The sequence below is a fragment of the Protopterus annectens genome, chromosome 6.part0 (assembly GCF_019279795.1).
Source record: "Protopterus annectens isolate FY-2018-M chromosome 6.part0, PAN1.0, whole genome shotgun sequence".
Taxonomy (NCBI): Eukaryota; Metazoa; Chordata; order Ceratodontiformes; family Protopteridae; genus Protopterus; species Protopterus annectens.
In genome coordinates this window covers 1,099,495,062-1,099,516,083 of record NC_056737.1, presented here as the reverse complement: position 1 = coordinate 1,099,516,083, position 21,022 = coordinate 1,099,495,062, and the positions used below count along the sequence as shown (strand labels likewise).

Sequence of the window (21,022 nt, the reverse complement as noted above, 5' to 3'; positions counted from 1 at the left end):
AACTTCTCCAAGATGCCTCTCCCTAATCTAACCAAGCTAACACTTACAGTCATACTCTCAACTACTCTCATCTCAACCTACCTTCTTACCTCCCTTGAAAAACTTCACTATTTCCATATCAACCATTCCCACAAACAAACTGCAATCTACACACACATATCCTTTGATAGACATTTTAACATAACTTTCAGTCCCAGTTACCTGCTACCCAAATACCATAGACTCTCTCACATCAAACTCAACCTACCCTCTGATAAAAAACAAAAACTATTAACCTACCTTACATACAGCTCAGGAACTAAACTAAATAATCCCACCTTGAAAGATGGCGACATCCACCCCAACCCTGGCCCTACCAACCCTACAATCCAAACAACTCACCCTAATGTCAATAGCTCCCTCCGAATCGGACATCTTAATATCCAAAGCATCAATAATAAAGTAGCTCACCTTCATGCCCTCTTAGATATTCACTCCTTTGATATCCTCTGCATCACTGAGACTTGGTTGAAACCAGAAACTAAAGATAATGAAATTATTCCCCAAGGCTATAACATAGTGAGACAAGACCGAACAAAACGTAAAGGAGGTGGAGTAGCAATTCTATTTAAAAATGGACTGCAGATCTCTACTCTCCCATCTAATCCTACCCAGGATAGTAACGCAGAAATCCTCATTACTAAGCTTCAAATCAACATAAACAAATCCTTATACATTATCTGCATTTATATACCACCCGGAAATAATATCACTACAATTGAGGCATTTCTTAGCTGGCTGTCTTCTACTTACCCCCAAGAAACAATAATACTAGGTGACTTTAATATTGATTGGAAAAGTGTTAGTGCTAATAATCCTACCTCTCATATCAACCTCCATGGATTTACCCAAGCTATAACCTCTACAACCAGAATTAACAAACCTAACAAGAAAGAGAGTACCTTAGACTGGATACTCATAAACAAAGTGAAACAATCATACAAAACAGGAATCCTGCCTGATGATATAAGTGATCATTCCTTGACCTACATTACTAGAGAAAAGAAAGACTTCCCAAACCTCCCTATCGTTAGGACAGCACGCTCTATCAAACACTTTAAGACAGAATTATTTCAAACTGAGCTTAAAGCATGCAACTGGAGACCATAAAAATCCCTCCCACTTGAAGAGGCAGTACAGTATTTTAACACTGCTTTCTTATCTAGCCTGGATAAGCATGCTCCCAAACGTTCCATTAGAATTAAGTCTAACCCATCCCCATGGCTTTCTAACGAAACTAGGAATTAAATTCTACTTAGGAACAAAGTCTGGGCTAAATGGAGAACCTATAGAAATAGCTCTGATCACCTACATTATAGGCAGCTCAGAAACAGTACAAAAAAGCTATACTTACAGATAAAAAAAACTACTATTGTAAACTTCAGCAAACTCATCAAAATAATCCCCAACAGTTCTGGTCTTGTATAAATAAGCTCCTTTCCCCAGGTAAGTCCCGAACACCCACCCCACTCGATGCAGATCCAAATACTCCCCATCAAACTGCCAATACCTTCAACTCTTTCTTCACTGACACTATACAATCTCTAGCTACTCAACTTATCTCAGAAAACTCCAGCATTCCCATCAACTTACCACACTCTTTCTCAAAATTCCAACTACAACCCATCTCTACCTCTCTCATCTATAAACTTATACAAAAACTTAAGCCTTGTACTCCATCTGCTGACCAACTTCCTTCTCAATTTCTCCAAAAAGCAGCTAAGGAAATTGCTTACCCTATATCTATCCTTATAAATAGGACAATCCAGGAAGGAACCATCCCAAATATTTGGAAAACCTCCCACATTATCCCCTTACATAAAGGTGGGAACTCCAATGATTATTCCAACTATCGGCCAATTGCTCTCTTATCACCCCTAGCAAAAATTATGGAAAAATGCATTCACAAACAACTTATATGCCATCTCTCTCAACACAACTTAATAGCACACTGTCAACATGGCTTTAGACCATCACATAGTACCACCACTGCCCTTCTATCCTTCACAGATACCATCAATAGAAATCATAACAAAAACCTCCTCTCATCTGCACTTTTCATTGACCTCTCTAAAGCTTTCGACATGGTTAACCATACCCTCTTAATCAATATTCTGGAATCTCTTTCCTTTGATTCTCTAACCTTAAAGTGGTTCAGATCATACCTCAGCAATAGACAACAAGCAGTTCTCTGGGAAAATCAAGTCTCATCCTTTCTACCTGTTACCATTGGGGTCCCTCAGGGATCTATTCTTGGTCCACTTCTCTTCTCCTTATTTATTAATGATCTCCATGTAGCAATTCCACAAGCCACTTGTATTCAATATGCAGATGACTCCACACTAATATGCTCATCTACCTCTCAATCTGAACTATATTCTCTTACTCAAGATGTCTTCAACACTGTAGAAACATGGTTTACCAAACGCTGTCTCCTTCTCAATGCTAAAAAAACAAAACTCCTTCTCTTTACACCCACCACTAGGTCTTCCCCATTAGACTTTTCAATCTCTTCAAATAATGGAACTGTTATTCTCCTGATACTACCACTAAACTTCTAGGTATAACCATTGATAATAATCTCTCATTTGATTACCATATAAACAACACCATTAAAACAGTAAACAGAAAAATAGGCTCCTTATACCGAATAAAACCCTTTTTAACCTCAGCAGCCAGAGCCAAAATTGCCCACTCCCATCTAATCTCAACCCTCCTGTATGCTTCACCTATATTTACCAACCTTAAGAAAACCAACCTTAACAAATTAGCAACCTCCTATAATAATATCGCCAGATTTGCTACTGGCAATCCCTTTAGAACCCATCACTGTACTAATCTTAGACTAAATTGGCTCGAATTCCAAAACCATCTGATTATCCCTCAACTCACAATTGCCCACAAGTTATTTTACCAGCCCAATAATACCCCTATACTCTCAAAACTTATAGTTCCATATAATAATCTGAACTCCCTACGTTCTTCTAGCAAACTTCTTGCCAGTTTAACAAAGTCTAATAATACAGCTGGTGACTCTCTATTTACCAATACAGCAGGAAAACACTGGAACCTAAAACCCACTGAACTAACTCTAACTACATCCTTACCACTCTTTAAACAAAACCTTAGAAAATACCTTCAAATGCACTGGCTATGCCCTTGTAGTAACCCTGACTAACCATCTTCTTCACCCCTCTTTCTTCCTCTTCTTGCCATACTTCCAAACCTTTACATGCTTTTGACTTGTAAATTAGACTGACCCTATTTAAACTCTAATAATCTTAGCTTTTAAATACTACTACCTCATATGATCTACTGTAAATAACTCTTACTATTCTGTTTTGAGCTGTCTTAAGCTATATTCTGCTCACTGTACTGTTTCACAAGTGTTTTTATCTATGGTACATGACTCTTACTGTATTATATTCTGATCTAGCTCTCTTAAACTTTACTCTGTTTATTGGAACTTTTCTCAAGTGTTTTTATCTCAAGAATGTAAATCTACTTGTTTTTATTTTTATTTTGTTTTGTATTCCTTTTTCACCATGTAACAATATTTTATACTTTGTATATTCTGTGTGGAGCTTTTCTCCCCGGGCCTCTACTGAAAATGGAAATATATCCAGCTAGACTAGCCCGGTCAACAAATGTAAAATAAAATAAAAAAATAAAAAGGTAGGGCAGGACCAGCTCGAATGTCACACTGATAGGGGAAGGGATGTGAATTTAACATGTGTACCAATAACACTTTGTTTTACAACACAATAAACCACTCCCATGCCTGATAAAAAGTATATATATATTTAGAAAGCTTGTGAGGAAATTATTACTCTATTTTTGTTTTACTTGGATCGCTTGTCTGCGTACTTAATAAAGGATTTTCGACTGGAAACAGACTGCCTGCCTTGCTTGGATTACTTTCGAATACTTAATAATGCTGTAGAATTATATATTTTCTATTATTACTTTTTGACTTGACAAGTTTACGTTCGCTACTTTTACTACTATTGTCTGATCTGATTAATATACAGTGATTAACTAGAAATATATGGACTGAAAATCTTCCACACAGAGAAGTTTCTTACACTGTTTTGTTTTTAGACCCACTACACTTTAGTGGGTTGTTTTGAGACTTTGGGGATACCACGGAGATTACTTGTTTTTTAAAAATAAGAAAAGTCTGACTATTGAAAGGCTGCCTGTATGTAGTTACAGTTGCTTAATTATATCTTCCAAACTGTCCATCTTCTGTTTTTTTTAAGTTAAGATTGTTCAATTTAGCATCCCTACAATCTGGCACTGAGGGCAGGTGGCATACACACACACACACACACACACACACACACACACACACACACACACACACACACACACACACACACACACACACTTTCTCTCTTTCTCCCTGTCTCTGTCTCTCTGTCTTACAGGTTTGCAGTTATATGCACATATTTGCTATTTAGTCATTTCTGCAAGTGCAATATGTGAGTTATTACACTGTAAATAGACAAGGAATGGGACTCCTTAAAACACCAAGAAACAATTAAAAACATCCTCTAAAATAAAAAAATAACATAATTTAAAAAAGTAAACAATCAGCAAACACATAGGCTAAGCACAGCAGTGCCCTCCAAAGTGATTATTAGTGAGATATAACAGACCTTCCAGGAGTGGGGAGGTTGTCTGCCTGAGATCTGGGAACTTGCAACACATGTGGGGAATCCATTTTTCCCTATAATGCCCACCCTATCAGACATTATTCTTTGTGTGTGTGTGTGTGTGTGTGTGTGTGTGTGTGTGTGTGTGTGTGTGTGTGTGTGTGTGTGTGTGTACAGCCAGGGTCTATGACACAGAGTAAACTGATTCATTAAGTACTTATTAACATTAATGTATTCCTACATAAAGTTAAATACATTTGCCTTGTGGATTCCTTCCCGTAATTTGTCTTTTACATTTATGTAACAGTGCAGGGCACTTGAGCTAATGTCATAATCATTTCAAGCTGTTTTCTCTGGAGTCGCATACTTATTTAGTCACAATATGATCAGTAGTAATGTATTAGAAATCACCAGTATAAGCCAGTAAATGAACGTAGACTACTAGGACAGCTGGCAAGATGTAGGCAGAGTGTTAACCTTTATACAAGTGCGTTCATATTTTAGCACCCAGAGCCTGAGTACTTTCTTCACATGTGAGTGCTTGTAGTAAAAATATCTGGAGCATAACCAGTTGCAATCCAGTATACTTTGATTCTGAATGATTAACTGTTAAACGCTGTACTGTGTTAATTGGTATAACTCAAGCCTCAGTAAACTGTCGCCCTGTATTTACTCTATCTTTTTACCCGTTGCAGAGGTACGACTCGGTCTCCAGCGTTCAGAGCAGTACTTCCTCCTCCATGAGGGATTCCCAAGGCAGCACTCCAAGTCTAGGTAAAGTAGTTTTTGTTTCCTCTTATAAGCTAGACATTTGTGGCAGCAATGCACTTCCACCTTAAATACAGAACTGCATACAAACTGTTAAGGAATAGTTTTTCAGAAGAGCACTGCAGTTTGGTATCTGCGGACATTCGGCAGGTATGTCAGCTGAAACACAGTCATCCTAGATGAGACATCTGTGATATTTACCCTGAAGTGTTGCATCTTCATAGCTCAGATCTGATTTATCAGAGCTCATGTCACACCAGCTTAGTCACTAGAACTAGTAGATTACGGCTTGCATACAGTCGTTAATTTGTGATTCAAACTTTCCATATTATTAGCAAATGTGTCACAAACAATCAAAAAAATATCTACAGGGAAGCAAGCCTCCTGTACCCCGTGTGAGGAATTTCACCCATAAAACCTTGCTACTTTGTTATTCTGTAAGGTCATGTACCTTGGAGAAAGGTGAACAGTGATCTTTGATATGCAGTGCATCACCTGCCTCACTCTTCCTCCGGGGTTTACCAGCCTCAGACTTCCCACAACTTTCTACAGTGCAGCTATTGGGATCCTGCTCAAACTTCATTATAAGCTGTACAGTGCATGTATTCATTATTTTTGCATATTGGGCCTCCTACATTAAGATGAGAGGATGTTAGGGGCAAATCTAACACGTGGAACCTGCCAGAATACTCAGCTGACACTGTTCTATTATTTATTTATTTAACCAGGACAGCACTAATCGCAAATAATTAATCCCAATCTCAGACTGGGAAAATGGGCTGAGTTTGACAATTACAAATGCATTTAACAAGTAATGCAATTATATGTAGCTATTGAGATTATACAGGCTTTTATATATAAAGTTATTTGAAATACAGTCATTGAGTTACACCGTACATAATTTTCCACAGACAGTGATACAGACAGCTGAATAATCTTAGAAAACATTCACGGGATTGTTTCATACACTTACATATGCATTATAAACAATATTCAACAGAGGGTGTAAGCAACAGTTAGGTATTGACACATCTGAATGCAACCTGAAAATTAAAAGCGGTCTGTGTGTGTGTGTGTGTGTGTGTGTGTGTGTGTGTGTGTGTGTGTGTGTGTGTGTGTGTGTGTGTGCATTTGTGTATTATATATAAAATGTGTGTGTGTGTGTGTGTGTGTGTGTGTGTGTGTGTGTGTGTGTGTGTGTGTATGTCTGTGTGTGTGTGTGTGTGTGTGTGTGTGTGTGTGTGTGTGTGTGTGTGTATGATATATAAAGTGTGTGTGTGTGTATACTATATATAAAGTGTGTGTGTGTGTGTATTATACATAAAGTGTGTGTATGAGAGCAAAAGTATACATGCAAATATGTATTATATATAAAATGTGTGTGTGATCTATATTTATCTATATATCTGTCTATCTATCGAATTTCAGTATCCCGAGACCATGAAGCGGAAAATCCAAAAATCCATAAACTCGAAACCCCAGAAGCGCAAAATTTAAAATCATGACTTTTACACTAAACATACCGCAGACACAAACACAAACATACACGTCCCTACACATACACAAACACGTACCCTATATACAAGCAGGGGGTAAGCCCCTCTGCACCCATGTGGGGGGCTTCTCCACCCACGCCCCCCCTACTTAAATATATTAACTCCAAGGTCGCACTACACAAACACACAAAAGCACCACCGCACAAGCAACATTCCCTTTGCACACACACATCACACTAACAAAACACACAGACGCACATTAAAGCCCCTACCCAAAACTCGTAAAACACAAACACTTACCTACATCTCCAACCACCCACTCACACACAACAACACCAGAACCACTAATTCAAAATCTCCAAACTTTGAGATTTTGAATTTCGTGCTTCTGGAGTTTTGGTATTCTGCACTTTCGCCATTCTGGTCTCGGGCTACTGAAATTCGGGATTTCAGTAGTTCGAGATTCTGAAGGAAACCCATCTATCTATATATATATATATATATATATATATATATATATATATATATACTTATCTATCTATATATCTAGCTATATATATAGTTGCACGTAAATACACCGAAACTCTCAAATGTCAATGTCACAAATATTGATGCGTAAAAAAATCAACAGTTGCAATGGTGACATTATCTTCTGAGATTGCCCAATCCCTGTGGAAGGGGCATTTTCCCCCAACCCCAGGGAATGTCAGGCAGGGTTCAGGCGCCTAGGCAGCGAGACATTTCCCTGTGGTACATTTGACTGGGGACACATGGCTGAAGTCACATTCAGCTGCAGAGAAATATGGCTGTTTGCAATTTTCCTGTGGGCAAAGAGAAGCACACACTGCCATGCTTGCCAGCTTAAATGACCAAATGCATGGTGACAGAAGAAGTAATGACTGTTGTGCTCAGTGTACAGTACATGCTTATATAACTACAACATGTAGAAGTGTGCTACAGCATGCAGAAAATCCTGCAGGCTACTGTAGTCACATTTATAGGTTCACAGGTTCATAGGTTGGTACTAGGCTATCAGCCCTCTGCTCCAGTATGCATTTTAGGTAATGTTCCCTAGACACTATGAAGGAGTTAGTGGTCCACACACTCCAATTATAAAGGGACTGCCCATTGGGCACTGCATTTTTACTGCCACTGACATGCCCTCTGGCCAGCCTGCTGCTGATGCCTGCCATATTGCCTACTGTCTCATGTTCTCTTGGGGACCATGGACATTGTTTTCCCCCTGTGCATTTAGTCATTAAAGTTGTGGGGAGGGCAACACATTCTACTTTTTGCCCACAGGGAATCTGTAAACAGACATATTTCTCTGCAGCTAGATGTCACTTCAGTCATGTGTCTCCAGTCAAATGTACCACAGGGAAATGTCTCGTTGCCTAGGCGCCTAAACCCCTAAAATGCATACTGGAGCAGAGGGCTGATAGCCTAGTACCAACCTATGAACCTGTGACCCTATAAATGTGACTACAGTAGCCTGCAGGATTTTCTGCATGCTGTAGCACACTTCTACATGTTGTAGTTATATAAGCATGTACTCACAGAATACAAACATGTTTTCTGGTCTAGCTTACCCAGGAATAATCCTGAAATACAGACATCCATTTTGACAGTTATTTTGACACTTATATTTTTTTACCTTTCCCTCTAATACTAGTTGCTTGTTCGATAATTTGAGTAAGTCCATTGGCAGAGTTTAAGTCATTTATCTGCTAGTTTGAAGGACAGATGATGTTTATGTTGAAGACTCCAATTAATACCATGTCTTTTGTTGGCCTAGTAGAATGTAGATATTGTTGTGCAATGTTTTGAATTTGGTATAGTTGCTGGGGGGGGTAAGCAATGATTACTGCCTGAGGAGTAGATGCTCTGCTGTGTATTCTTATTGCTAGCAGTTGAAATAACGATGACTGGTGGAGTTATGACTTAGTAGGATCACTTTTATGCTGAGTTTGATAACAAGTGATCCGTTACCTGTTCTGGTTCCAGGTCAAGGTAAGACAAGTGATCATTTACCTGTTCTGGTTCCAGGCCAAGGTAAGACAAGTGATCCTTTACCTGTTCTGGTACCAGGCCAAGGTAAGAGCAAGAACAAAAGTGGTGGTTTAAGTTAGAGTTGGATGTCTTTACCCATAATTCTATTACATTGACTGTGACTGGGTTGGTGGAGTTGAGGAAGCCTTCTATTTCTTGCAGTTCACTGAGTCTGTTCCCAGCACTGATTAATGTAACAGATTGGACTCTGTAGCTTGCATGGGGATTTTGTAGTTGTAATGCTGTGAAGGGCTGAGGATGGCCTGTGCTAGGTTCAGTGTAGCTACCTTGATGGAGAAAAACAACTAGCAGGCAATGTCTTATAGAGAATCTGAGGATCTGTAATTGTACTGGGTAATGCACGTGAGGGTGTCATGTGTATGCCTGTTTGATTAGGTAAGAGATAGGTAGGATTAAGGGGGTTATCTGGGTCGTTGCTGTGAGTATGAGGTAGTTGAAGGACTTGTTTATGACGGTAGTGTCTGTTATATTGGATGAAGTATGTTTGAAATGTGAGTTGTTGATTGGTGTACTGAATTAAATGTGTTGTTTTGATGTGAGATTGGTTGGGAGGAAGGAAGAAAGTAAAGCTAAAGGCAGAGTTGGATGCATTGTAAGTCGTTTGTGGTGGACATGGTGTTGGGGTGGTTAAAGATGTGGACAAGAAGGCAAACAAAAAAGGGGGGAAGGAGTAAGTAAATAAGTTAGTTGGTGTAGCTAATATTGCAAAAACAACAGCAGATGCTGAAATACAGAGTAGGGCAAGGAGCAGTAATGAACTAAGAGTAACAATCCCATAACCCAGTACTGATGGATTTACTGCACACCAGCAAGTCAAATGACATCAGAAATACTCTGTCTAGGGATCTAACCCTTTCTGCAACATCAACAGATTGCTGGAACAGACTCCCCATTGATATAAAACAAAGCTCATCCCTCTCCATATTCAAGAATGACATACCTAGATCTATGGATGGGAAACAGAATGTTTACTCCAGCACTGCCCCTTGTACCACTAATGGATAGAGGCAACTCCTAAATGCTTTTTCCTATGCGCATGTCCCCTCAGATTATCTATGGTATTACCCCAGTTATTCTCATTAGGGCTAATATATAAATTATCAACCATGGGATGGATAATTAGAGGTTTAATTCGAGCACAAAAAGGGAAATTGGACAACTTTAAATGGCCCACAAAGACAGCTAGCCAAGTATTTACCTTTGAACCTCCAAATAGTGATTGTGGGAGTAAGCAGTAAGTGGATAAGTTCACGGTGCAGGTACTTTAGAAGCATGTGTGTGGGGGGTATATACATATACACACACACACACACACACACATATATATATATATATATATATATGTATATATATATATGTATATATATGTATATACATATAAACACACACACATATATATATATATATATATATATATATATATATATATATATGTATATACATATAAACACACACACACACACACACACACATATATATATATATATATATATATATATATATATATATATATATATATATATACGTACATATGTTTCTGGGACTTTGAACCACCCCAGTATTGCCCAAATCAGCTTTCTTGGGACCTTGTCATATGCTTTCTCCAAGTGTAGAAATACCCAGTTGGACTATTTCCTCAAATGTAGCTTCTTCTGAACTATCTGTCTCATTGCAAACATCAGGTCAGTTGTGCTGCATTCTCATCTTACTTTCTACTACTCTGCGTATCCATTTATTAATCATCTTCTCCAGAACTTTCATGCAGTGTGATAGGGGTCTGATGCCTCTATACTGCCCACAGTTGTGTATGTCCCCTTTGTTCTTTTACACTGGCATGAGTATGCTAATTTTCCAGTTATCTGGGATACACTTTTCTCTCCACACTGCTATGAGTACCCTCGGGAGCCATTTCTCCCCTATCTCACCCAAAATCTTTTTCATATCTGCTGTGACATCTTCTGAGCCTACTGCTTTCCCTGACTTAATTTTCCATTGTGCTGTTCTTAATTTTTCAATGGTTTGCTTCTCTTCATCTCTCATTGTAGGCTGTGTCCGGGGCAGTACAGCTTCTGTGGGGTTTTCTTCATCCAGAAGCTGCTGGAAATACTCCTTCCATCTGCCTTTGATGTCCTGTGGACTGGTGAGCAGGTTGTTGCAGGCATCCCTTATGAAGGGTATCTGCAAGCTAATATAGCTTCCTTGTGCCATCTACTGAGCCACTTTCCAGAAGCTGGTAGAGTGCCTCTGATGCACTGTTCCTTGCTATTGTAACTCCTTTCTTAGCCAACCAGTATTCCTTCCTAGCCTGGTCTGTCTTTTCTATCTCCACTTTTTTCTGCACTTCTCCTTTCTTTTGATGACTTTCTGGACTTCTGCCTTCCACCACTAAATTTCCATGTGTACCTTATTTCTATACCTGGCTCGGCCACATATCTGTTCAGCAGTCCTCACATATGCTGTTTTGAGGTGTTGCCATTCTTCTTCAACTCCACCTATTTCCTCCTCTTCTTGGGGTGCTAGAGCCCTGAGTAATTCCTTGAACTGCTGTACTTTCTCTCCATTTAGCTTCCAAGTCTTCAGCTTGGTCTCTTTTGATCTTAGAGCCTTCTCTGACCACTGCTTGCAGCTGATTGTGGCAATCAGTGGTTTATGCTGTAGGCCGACTGTTTCACTGGGGATGACTTTGCAATTATGGACTCTACCCTAATGCCCTTTCCTTACTAGGAGGAAGTCTACCTAAATTGTATGTGGGCCACTCTTGTATGTCATCTTGTGACTTTCTCTCTTTCTGAACCATGTTTTGGCTACTATCAAGCCATTTGCCAGACAGAAGTCCAGAATGACCTCTCCTTCTTTATTCCTGTTGCCCCACCTATGTGGACCTAGGCAGCCCTCATATCCTGTTCCGTCTGTCCCAATATGTGCATTCAGGTCACCTATTATCAACACCAGTTCATGTTGTCCTGCCTCATAGGCTCATAGGAAGTTATGAGGCTAATGGCCTTAGGGGCCCTTACAAGCCTAGCCAAGTTCTACCCTTATTTCCATGATCAGCACCTATTGCCCCTGTCCAAGAGGGACGCAGGTGGAACCCCCGGAGTGAATTTATGGTTACCCATCCAGTAGTCCCAATTGCATTTCAAGAGGGCCAATGAGGTAGTTTTTTTGACATGAAGTGGGAGTCTGTTCCAAATGTGTGGTAACCTCTGGGAGACAAATCTGTCCCTCCATCAGGTTCTGTTAATTTCACATACCAGGTTAAGGTCTTTAGAGTAATTAACCCATGTAACATTTGACTTGTGGATATGCAGCATTTCCAGTAAAGTGGAGTCAGAGATTGCCTTATATGCAAGGCAGAGATCACCTCTGAATAGTCTTTATGAAACTGAATAAAGTGACAGTGATTTCAGATGATACAGATACTGAAGACCTTAAATTTTCCTTGTGAAGAACCTTTGTGGTCTCCAATTGCTGCAGGTGCTTGGAAAGGTACATAGCAAAAGGGACATTGCACTCAATTATTGGCCTGAAGAGGGAAGAGTACAGAGTGCTTTATATACTAGGCCCTGCAACGTCTGTCTGAATGCTCTGTTTTCCTCACTGTTACAACCCTGCTGTTGGGCATAGGCAGAGAATATGAATACTACCTTATCATTACATTGAAGTCTGATTGTCATGAGTCTGTCAGTAATTCTGATGAAATCTCACTGCCTTCTGAAGCCTCTCTCTCACCACAATTCACATGCCATTTCTAGCTTGTCCTCTTCCCGAGTAGAAGACTCTGGATCTAAAGCCAAGTGGCTTTGCTGCACTGCCCTTTCATCTTGTCTCCTGGATACATAGGATGTCTGGTCTCCCCTGCACCATCATGTCATCCACTTCCAAGCTGCATCCTGTCAGTAAATCTACACTGAGTGTAGCAATTCTCAGTTCGTGTTCGTCAGGTTGATTGGTTTTACATCCAGCTTTCCCTCTACAGAGCTATTCCAGGTAAACCTAGCAAATAGTGGCACGTACACACTCTCACTGATAGCATGGGCCCCTGGCATAGGTCGGAGTAGGCTGGGTCCTCAACCCACTTATCACAGGCAAATACCCCTGCCCATTTGGTGACATTAACCAACATGACCGATTCATCTAGAGCCATATTTCACTCCATCATGTAGCTAGTCATGCCATGGTGCAGAGACTGTGATCCGTGTCCTCCTATTTTGGGAATGCTGTGCACCACAGTAGATGCCCAAGGTGGTATTGATACCCTATCGTGCATAACACTCTAAATTACATCATGGAAGGATGTTCATCGTGCATACAGCTGCAGTCATAACAGAGGGGTTCTCCTGCCGTCAGGCGGGTCCTTGGTCGGCCGAATTCCAAAGTCTAGGTCCGGCGTCGGTTGTCGTCACTTCTTCCCTGACGTCAGTGCGACAGGGGTATAAAAGAACCAGCCGACGCCATTTTCTTCAGTCTTTCTTGCCGCGCGGTGCCCGAAGCAGAAGCAGTTCGCAAGTGCCGGTCGGCCAGCTCCTGAGATTATGAAAATTTGGAAACCGAAGTCTTCTTAAAAGCTAAGTACCCCGTTGGGGAAACTTTTCTTGCCTCAGACCGATGTCAGACAAAGTTAATAATTGTATTTCTTGTGGGAAGCAAATACCACATAAGGATTTCCATTCCCTCTGTATTCCTTGCTTAGGCCCAGACCACGACGTCTCGGTCTGTCGCTTTTGTGCTACATTCAACAAACGCACTATTAAGCATCGGGCGGAGTTCGCCCAGCATTTTTTTGGGAAAGCATTTAACTATACTATGTCGTCGGATACTCCGACTCCGGTTTTGTCTAAAAAATGCAAAGACAAGGACCGACACTCGAGGTCCGCGGCCTCTACCGACACCACGCCAAAGCCGACTACACATGGTCCAGTTCTCAGCGAGGTGCCTACGCAGCCCCTGATTACTGACGACACATCTTTGGCGGTGTCTCCTGTACCCGAGGTCGCAGGCTTCTCGGCCCACACCCCGACTACAGATACCGAAGCAACTCTTGGCATTGAAACACAGAATGTGGACAGGTCCACCTCCACTCAAGGTGTCTTCAGACCTTCCTCTTCTTTCTCCATCAAGGCTTTCACCAAGTCTAAAGCAGCCATGCACCCTAAGAGACCAGCTACACAGGGCCCATCTCCAGGCCCCATGCCTAAGAAACAGATGCTTAAAATGGCTGAGGATTTAATTACTCTAATCAGAGGTTCTCAGCCACCTCCGGACAAAAGGCCCAGAGTGGAGGAAGATTTCCCCTCCTCTGATCAGGGCTCCATTATTTCAGAACACTCTGATGATCAGGGACAGTCTTACTCCCCTTTTGAAGACTCTGATGCAGAGGAGTCTATTCCTTCTGTATCCCCCCCTGAGGATTACTCATTTGGGGAAACTTTGCATACCTTAAGGGAATACTTCCACTGGGAAGGCCAGGATTATTCAGATTCCAAGAAAAGGCTCAGGGAATTTCTTTTGTTACCCCAGCACAGGCCTCTGGCTATACCTCCTGTCTTGGACATCCTAGATGATGTTTACTCGAGGCCTGCCTTAACCCGGACTCTCTACCTCCAGCTCCAGTTAAGCCTGACAGGTACTACAGGGTTCCTGACTCACACCAATTTCTATACAAAAGCCATGCTGCTGACCTAGAAACCATCTCACGGGGGCCCAAGGGAGTTAAGGCCTCCATTGCCAAAAATCCATTGCCTTCCGAGAGAGATTCCAGATCCTTAGAAAGGTGGGGAAAAAGGTATATACCTCGGCTACCTTATCCATGAGGGCCTTAAACTGTCAGTTTCATATGCTAAAATACCAACAGTTTCTGTTATCTCAATTGAAAAGTAAAATGTCACAACCTGAACAACCAGACTTGAAGGAGTTGCAGGATTTGATGCATAGTGCAGAACATGTGGGTAAACATACCTTACAATGTGGTTTTGATGCTCTAGAGGCCTCATGTAGAGCTGCTGTTACAGGCTCAGTCATACGTAGGCATGCCTGGCTCAAGGAACAAGCCTTGCCTGATCATGTCAAAGCTAAATTACTAGACGCCCCTCTTCAAAAGGATGTACTATTTGGGGCAAATGCTGAGGAAGTATTACGGAAAATGGAGGAAAAGGCTAAATCAATGCAAACTGTGAAAGAATTTCTGCAGGTTCAACCCCCATGCTTTAGTAGAAATTGGCCTTCTAAAAACTGGTCCTTTCCTGCCACAGACAGACCCCAAAGAGGCAGATACAGGCGCCCGAGGGGCAGAGGACAATCACAAGGATCGTACAGAGGCAGACAATGGCAAGCTCCTACACAAAGAGGTGGTGAGGACAACTCGCAATCTTTCAGAAAGCAAACCCAATGACTTGCCCCTTTGCATGCCAACCAGGTCTCAAATGGCAGCCCCCTTAGGAGGAAAGCTGGCACTATTTTCAAAAAATTGGCATGTTGTCACAAAGGACAAATGGATCCTGGACATTATAAACAGAGGCTACAAATTCCATTTTCATACCCTTCCAAAAATGAGAGGCATGCCAAACCTGCCACACAATCAAAGGGCAGAGGTACAAAAACAAATTTCAGGTCTTATAAACATGAAAGCTATTCAAGAGGTACCTACACACGAACAAGGTCAAGGTTTTTATTCCAGGCTATTTCTGGTGCCAAGGAAGGGAAAAGATTGGAGACCTATTTTGGATCTTTCCATCCTAAACACATTCCTACTCGTACCAAAATTCAAGATGCTCACTCTACAGCAACTTCTTCCCATGCTGGGCAAGGAGTCTTGGCTGGTAACATTGGACCTCAAGGAGGCATACCTGCATGTCCCAATCAGACAAAATTGCAGAAGATACCTCAGATTTCTTGCAGGTTCAACCCATTATCAATTCTCTGCATTGCCCTTTGGCTTATCTACTGCGCCCAGAGTATTCACGAAATGCCTGGCATCAGTAATTGCCTACTGCAGACTTCAAGGGATACAAATATACCCTTATTTGGACGACTGCCTGATCCAAGCAGACAGCAAGCACATTCTTCTGAAACATCTGGCTTATGTAATAATGTTATTAAACTCTCTGGGATACACAGTCAACAAAGAGAAATCAAGGCTAATTCCCTCTCGGAAGATAATTTTCCTGGGTGCCAATTTGGACACAAACACTCAGATGGCCTACCTCACGCCAGAGAATCAAGGGCAACTAATTCAATATTTCAGAACACTGGCAAATTGCACCAGGCTGACTGCAAGGAAAATCCTGCAGGCTCTGGGATTCATGGCATCTTGCATCTTACTAATCCCATGTGCAAAGCTGCATATGAGAAAACTACAATGGTACCTAAAAAACATATGGTCTCAACACAGCCACAGTTTGGAAACAATAATACCACTAATTCCATGTCTGCAAAAGGAATTTCTGTGGTGGGCTCAAGCATGTCAAACAAACACAGGTCTTCCATTCAGCAAGCCTCAAGCAAATCAAGTCATCACAACAGATGCCTCGGACTACGCCTGGGGGGCGCACATGACAGACCGGTGCATTCAGGGCAAATGGTCCCAAAAAGAAAAGCACCTTCACATCAATCAAAAAGAAATGCTAGCAGTAATAAATGCTATTATAGCTTTCAAGGACCTTCTACAACCAGGTCAACTATTGATAAGAATGGACAACACCACAGTTATGTGGTACATAAACAAGCAGGGAGGAACACATTCTTATCCCCTATGCAGACTGACCATGTCACTTTGGAACATGGCCATGGACTTACAAATGGAACTACAAGCACAGTACTTGCCAGGCAAGGAAAACACGCTGGCAGACAACATAAGCAGGAATATGACAGATCCACATGAATGGAAGTTGCATACAAAAGTTTTTACAGAAATAATCCAAGAATGGGGAAGGCCAGACATAGATCTCTTTGCCTCCCACAAAAATCATCAATTGACAAAATTCTGCTCAAGGATCTTCCATCCAAAGGCCTGGAGAGTGGACGCTCTCTCTTTCAGTTGGACATCAATGACAGTTTATGCCTTCCCGCCTCTTCCTCTGCTGCCCAAAGTCCTATTGAAGACCAGAGCAGACAGACCAAAGATGATCCTCATTGCTCCGGACTGGCCAAGGCAACACTGGTACCCACTCCTGAGGAGCCTGACGCATTCCCCACCATGGACCCTGCCTCTAATGCCTCTTCTTCTGACTCAGCACAGCTTCAAAACTCTTCACAGTCAGCTAAAAACACTCAGTCTAGCCGCATTTAAGATTCCTTAGCATCACAGCAGGCCCTGCTCTCCAAGGAGGTGCAGGATGTCATTTTGGAGGCCAGAAGGCCATCAACTAGAAAAGCTTACTCCGCAAAATGGAAACATTTTTGTGTCTGGAATGAGAAAAAGGGCCAGAACCCTGGAAAACTGAATTTACCTCAAATACTACAATATTTGGCTGAACTGCTAAGCAGTGGACTTTCGTTCTCCTCCATCAAAATCCATGCCTCAGCCATTTCTGCAGAATACAACACTGATCCACCTTTATTCTCTCACCCTCTATTAAGACAGTCCCTCAGAGGGGCTAAGAATTTAAGAACTCCAAGGAAACAACCAATACCTGCTTGGGATCTTAATTTCATTCTGGAAAAACTGACCTTGCCTCCTTTTGAGCCAGCTGCCTCATCAGATTTGCAATATTTGTCCTGGAAAACAGCTTTCCTTCTGGCTATCACTTCAGCTCGTAGAGTTTCAGAACTACAGGCTCTCATGGCTGTCCAGCCTTTTATCATCTTCCATCAGGACAGAGTTTCCTTACGAACCAACCCGTCCTTTATGCCTAAAGTGGTATCCAGGGTAGCTTTAAATCAGGCCATACATTTACCTACTTTTTATCCTAATCCTCAAAACAAAAGAGAGATTACTACATTCCTTGGACATCCACAGGCAACTGCATTATTATTTGGACAGAACAAAGCCTTTCAGAAAATCAGAACAGCTCTTTGTGGCCTATACGGTAGGAGTTCTAGGAAAGCCAATTTCCAAACAGACTATCTCAAAATGGATAGCCCACTGCATACGCTTTTGCTATTCTTTTCATGGCAAAACTGTACCTACAGGCATTAGAACCCATTCCACCAGGGCCACAGCCACCTCTGCAGCCTTCCTCAGAGGAGTACCTACCAAGGATATTTTGGAAGCAGCCACTTGGAGTTCTGTGCATACCTTCTCTAAGCACTACCACCTACCATTATACTCCAAATCTAGAGCAGGCTTTGCCACTGCAGTCTTGCAGGGCATTTTGGCTCCTCCTAGTTTCACCTAGTGCCTACCACCCCTTTCTTAGCTTTGGGATTCTACCCATCTGTTATGACTGCAGCTGTATGCACGATGAACATAGTACAGTTTTGTACCTACCATAAATGTAGATGTTCGAGTGCTAATACAGCTGCAGTCCAGGTTTCCCTCCCTCCTTCCCCTCTAGGGGTATTCTTTTATGGTGTATTTGCTTGCAACTACTGTTTTTTGATTATATTGCATTACATTATTACATTATTTTATGTATTGCCTTCCTTCTGGGGGCACCTGACATCTGGGGCAAGAAAAACTGAAGAAAATGGCGTTGGCTGGTTCTTTTATACCCCTGTCGCACTGACGTCAGGGAAGAAGCGACGACAACCGACGCCGGACCTAGACTTTGGAATTCGGCCGACCGAGGACCCGCCTGACGGCAAGAGAACCCCTCTGTTATGACTGCAGCTGTATTAGCACTCGAACATCTACATTTATGGTAGGTACAAAACTGTACTTTTCTTATTTTCAAGGAAGTTAGTTTCTTTGTGACCCAACATATTGCCTGAATAGTAAAATGCAAAAGATGGGTACCAAGTGGCTACCATTAGAAGCTTGTAAGGGTTTTTCTAGGTATCTCTTAATTCCCAGGCTAGCCTTAATGTCTGGTGGCTCCATACCACATCCTTTCAGTACAAAGTCGTCAGCTAGCCAAGTTATGCAGAAAGGCATAATATCTGGTCAGTGCAGCGGTAAGGTTCCAGTACCCTAAACTGTCACATCATTCCCCCAAGACACAGTAGTAGATCTTTTGTCACCCAGAGCAATCTTTCTTGGCTAGCTTTTGTGGTGCCTCACTTGCCATTTCGACTTGAGTCATCAGTATCCTAGTGAAGTCTGCAGTCTTTGTAGCAGCAGACCAGACATCTCCAGAGTGTATTTTCCCAGTTTCTCTGTATTTTATCAAATCTAGAGTATATTTAATTCAATTGTTAATCTTTGTAATGCTTCAGTGTATAACCCCTCCCCTGTTATTTTCCTTTTGTGTAAAATGTCTTATAACTTCATTTCTGTTTGTAAAATCTGCTGTATATACTGAACATATGTTCTTCAATACTAGTGAGATTGTGTTTGAATATTTAAGTGAAACATTCCACTTATGCTGTGCTGATGGTGCCATAAGAAGGCTGAAACATGCATGTCCACAGCTAGAGGGGTTTGGCTTTATTGGCCTGAAATTGTCCATAAATAGACTTAAAAGAAAAAGTCATGGACATTCAGAATTGCAATATAGCTGAAACACCTGATGTCCTTAAAGGGTCATTTGCCTATATCCCATGTTGCCTCTAATACAAGAGGTTTAAGGAATCACACAGTGGAAAGTCTAGCCTTGCTAGATTTTTCTTTTGTTTTTTACATAGTTACAGTAATATGAAAACATATGCTTAACTGACAAATTAGCAATATCAACGGCACTCAATATCTCTCGAGATGTATAATTTACAGAGCAAATATTAGTTTTCTTCAACAACATATACTGTTTCATCTGATGTAATGTGACAGTTTGTAAGCCATTTGTTTTTTGAACTATTACGTGTGTATGGAAATATTGTTTATTTATATAATCACTGACAAGCAACTAGCAATATCTCAGCTGTAATGTGAAATAAATGGACATTGACAATGAACCTTCCTGTCCCCTACCATGGCGTCTCACACCATGCTCCTCAGTAACATGTAGGGCTTTCATTTATGAAAATATGAATAGCAGGTGATAAACAGTGGTTAATCTCTGTACAGTAGGACATCCCAGATTAACAGTCTTAGTATCATTTTGTTAATAACTTCTTGCACTTTCTAACCCTCCCTTTTATTAACTAAGTCACTTAAAGTTATTAAGAATGTAGCCCAGATCATGACTAAAAGTAGTCTTGTGATGAGCCTGACCCACTTGCTTAAAAATGCATAAATAAAAGTACCTCCCTTGCTTAGTGCTATATTTAATCTTGGACAAGGCTGTAATGACAGGGCGCACAGCTTGACATCTTGTGGAATCTTCTAGTTCAGTTTACTGCCCACTATATATTTTGATTAGGGTTTGTGAAAATCAAGTAAGGCGACCTATATTTAACCACAAAATTCCCTCTTACCTCTAATACTTTCCTACCCTTTTTTAAGATAATTCTGATTTAGGTGAACTTCTATTTCAATTATTCACAGACTCCTTCAGTGAAATCTGAGTTGATTGAAATTAAAGGGACTGAATTTTCTAATCACCTCCTTCACAAAGGGTGTGGCTGGAGAGAGGCCGTTGTATCCCCATATATAGAATTAACTCTGAGTCTGATTTGAACTTTAGGGGTTTTTTTTGTTTTTTTTTGCCAAGTTATTATTCAAACGATAGGGTTATTGTTTAGCTGTCATGCACTTTTGGGCAGCTGTAACCTAAAATAATTAGCCAATATCCTGATACTGTAGTGAAAAAATATGTTCTAATTCTGCACAAAACAGTGCATACAACTAACTATGATTAAAAATAACTGCTACAGCAGTGTCTCCTAATTCTCATAAAGTGGAAAATGCATCTTTTGCATTAGTTTTGTGTAGAATGTGTTGTATAAAGTGTAAGAATTTAATAAGAACTGTCTCATTTTGGGTTTTGCATCCCTGCCTCTGTGTACCTCAGAATT

General features: G+C 41.0%; 1 protein-coding gene across 1 annotated transcript in view; it reads left to right on the top strand.

Annotated features, from left to right (window-relative positions):
• The window catches only part of TC2N (tandem C2 domains, nuclear), a 591,081-nt gene that overhangs the window by 223,490 nt on the left and 346,569 nt on the right, over positions 1-21,022 (top strand). The window contains exon 5 of the mRNA XM_044073626.1: positions 5,393-5,471. Within this exon, the coding sequence (XP_043929561.1) occupies positions 5,393-5,471 (79 nt within the window). The remainder of the gene's footprint in view (positions 1-5,392; positions 5,472-21,022) is intronic.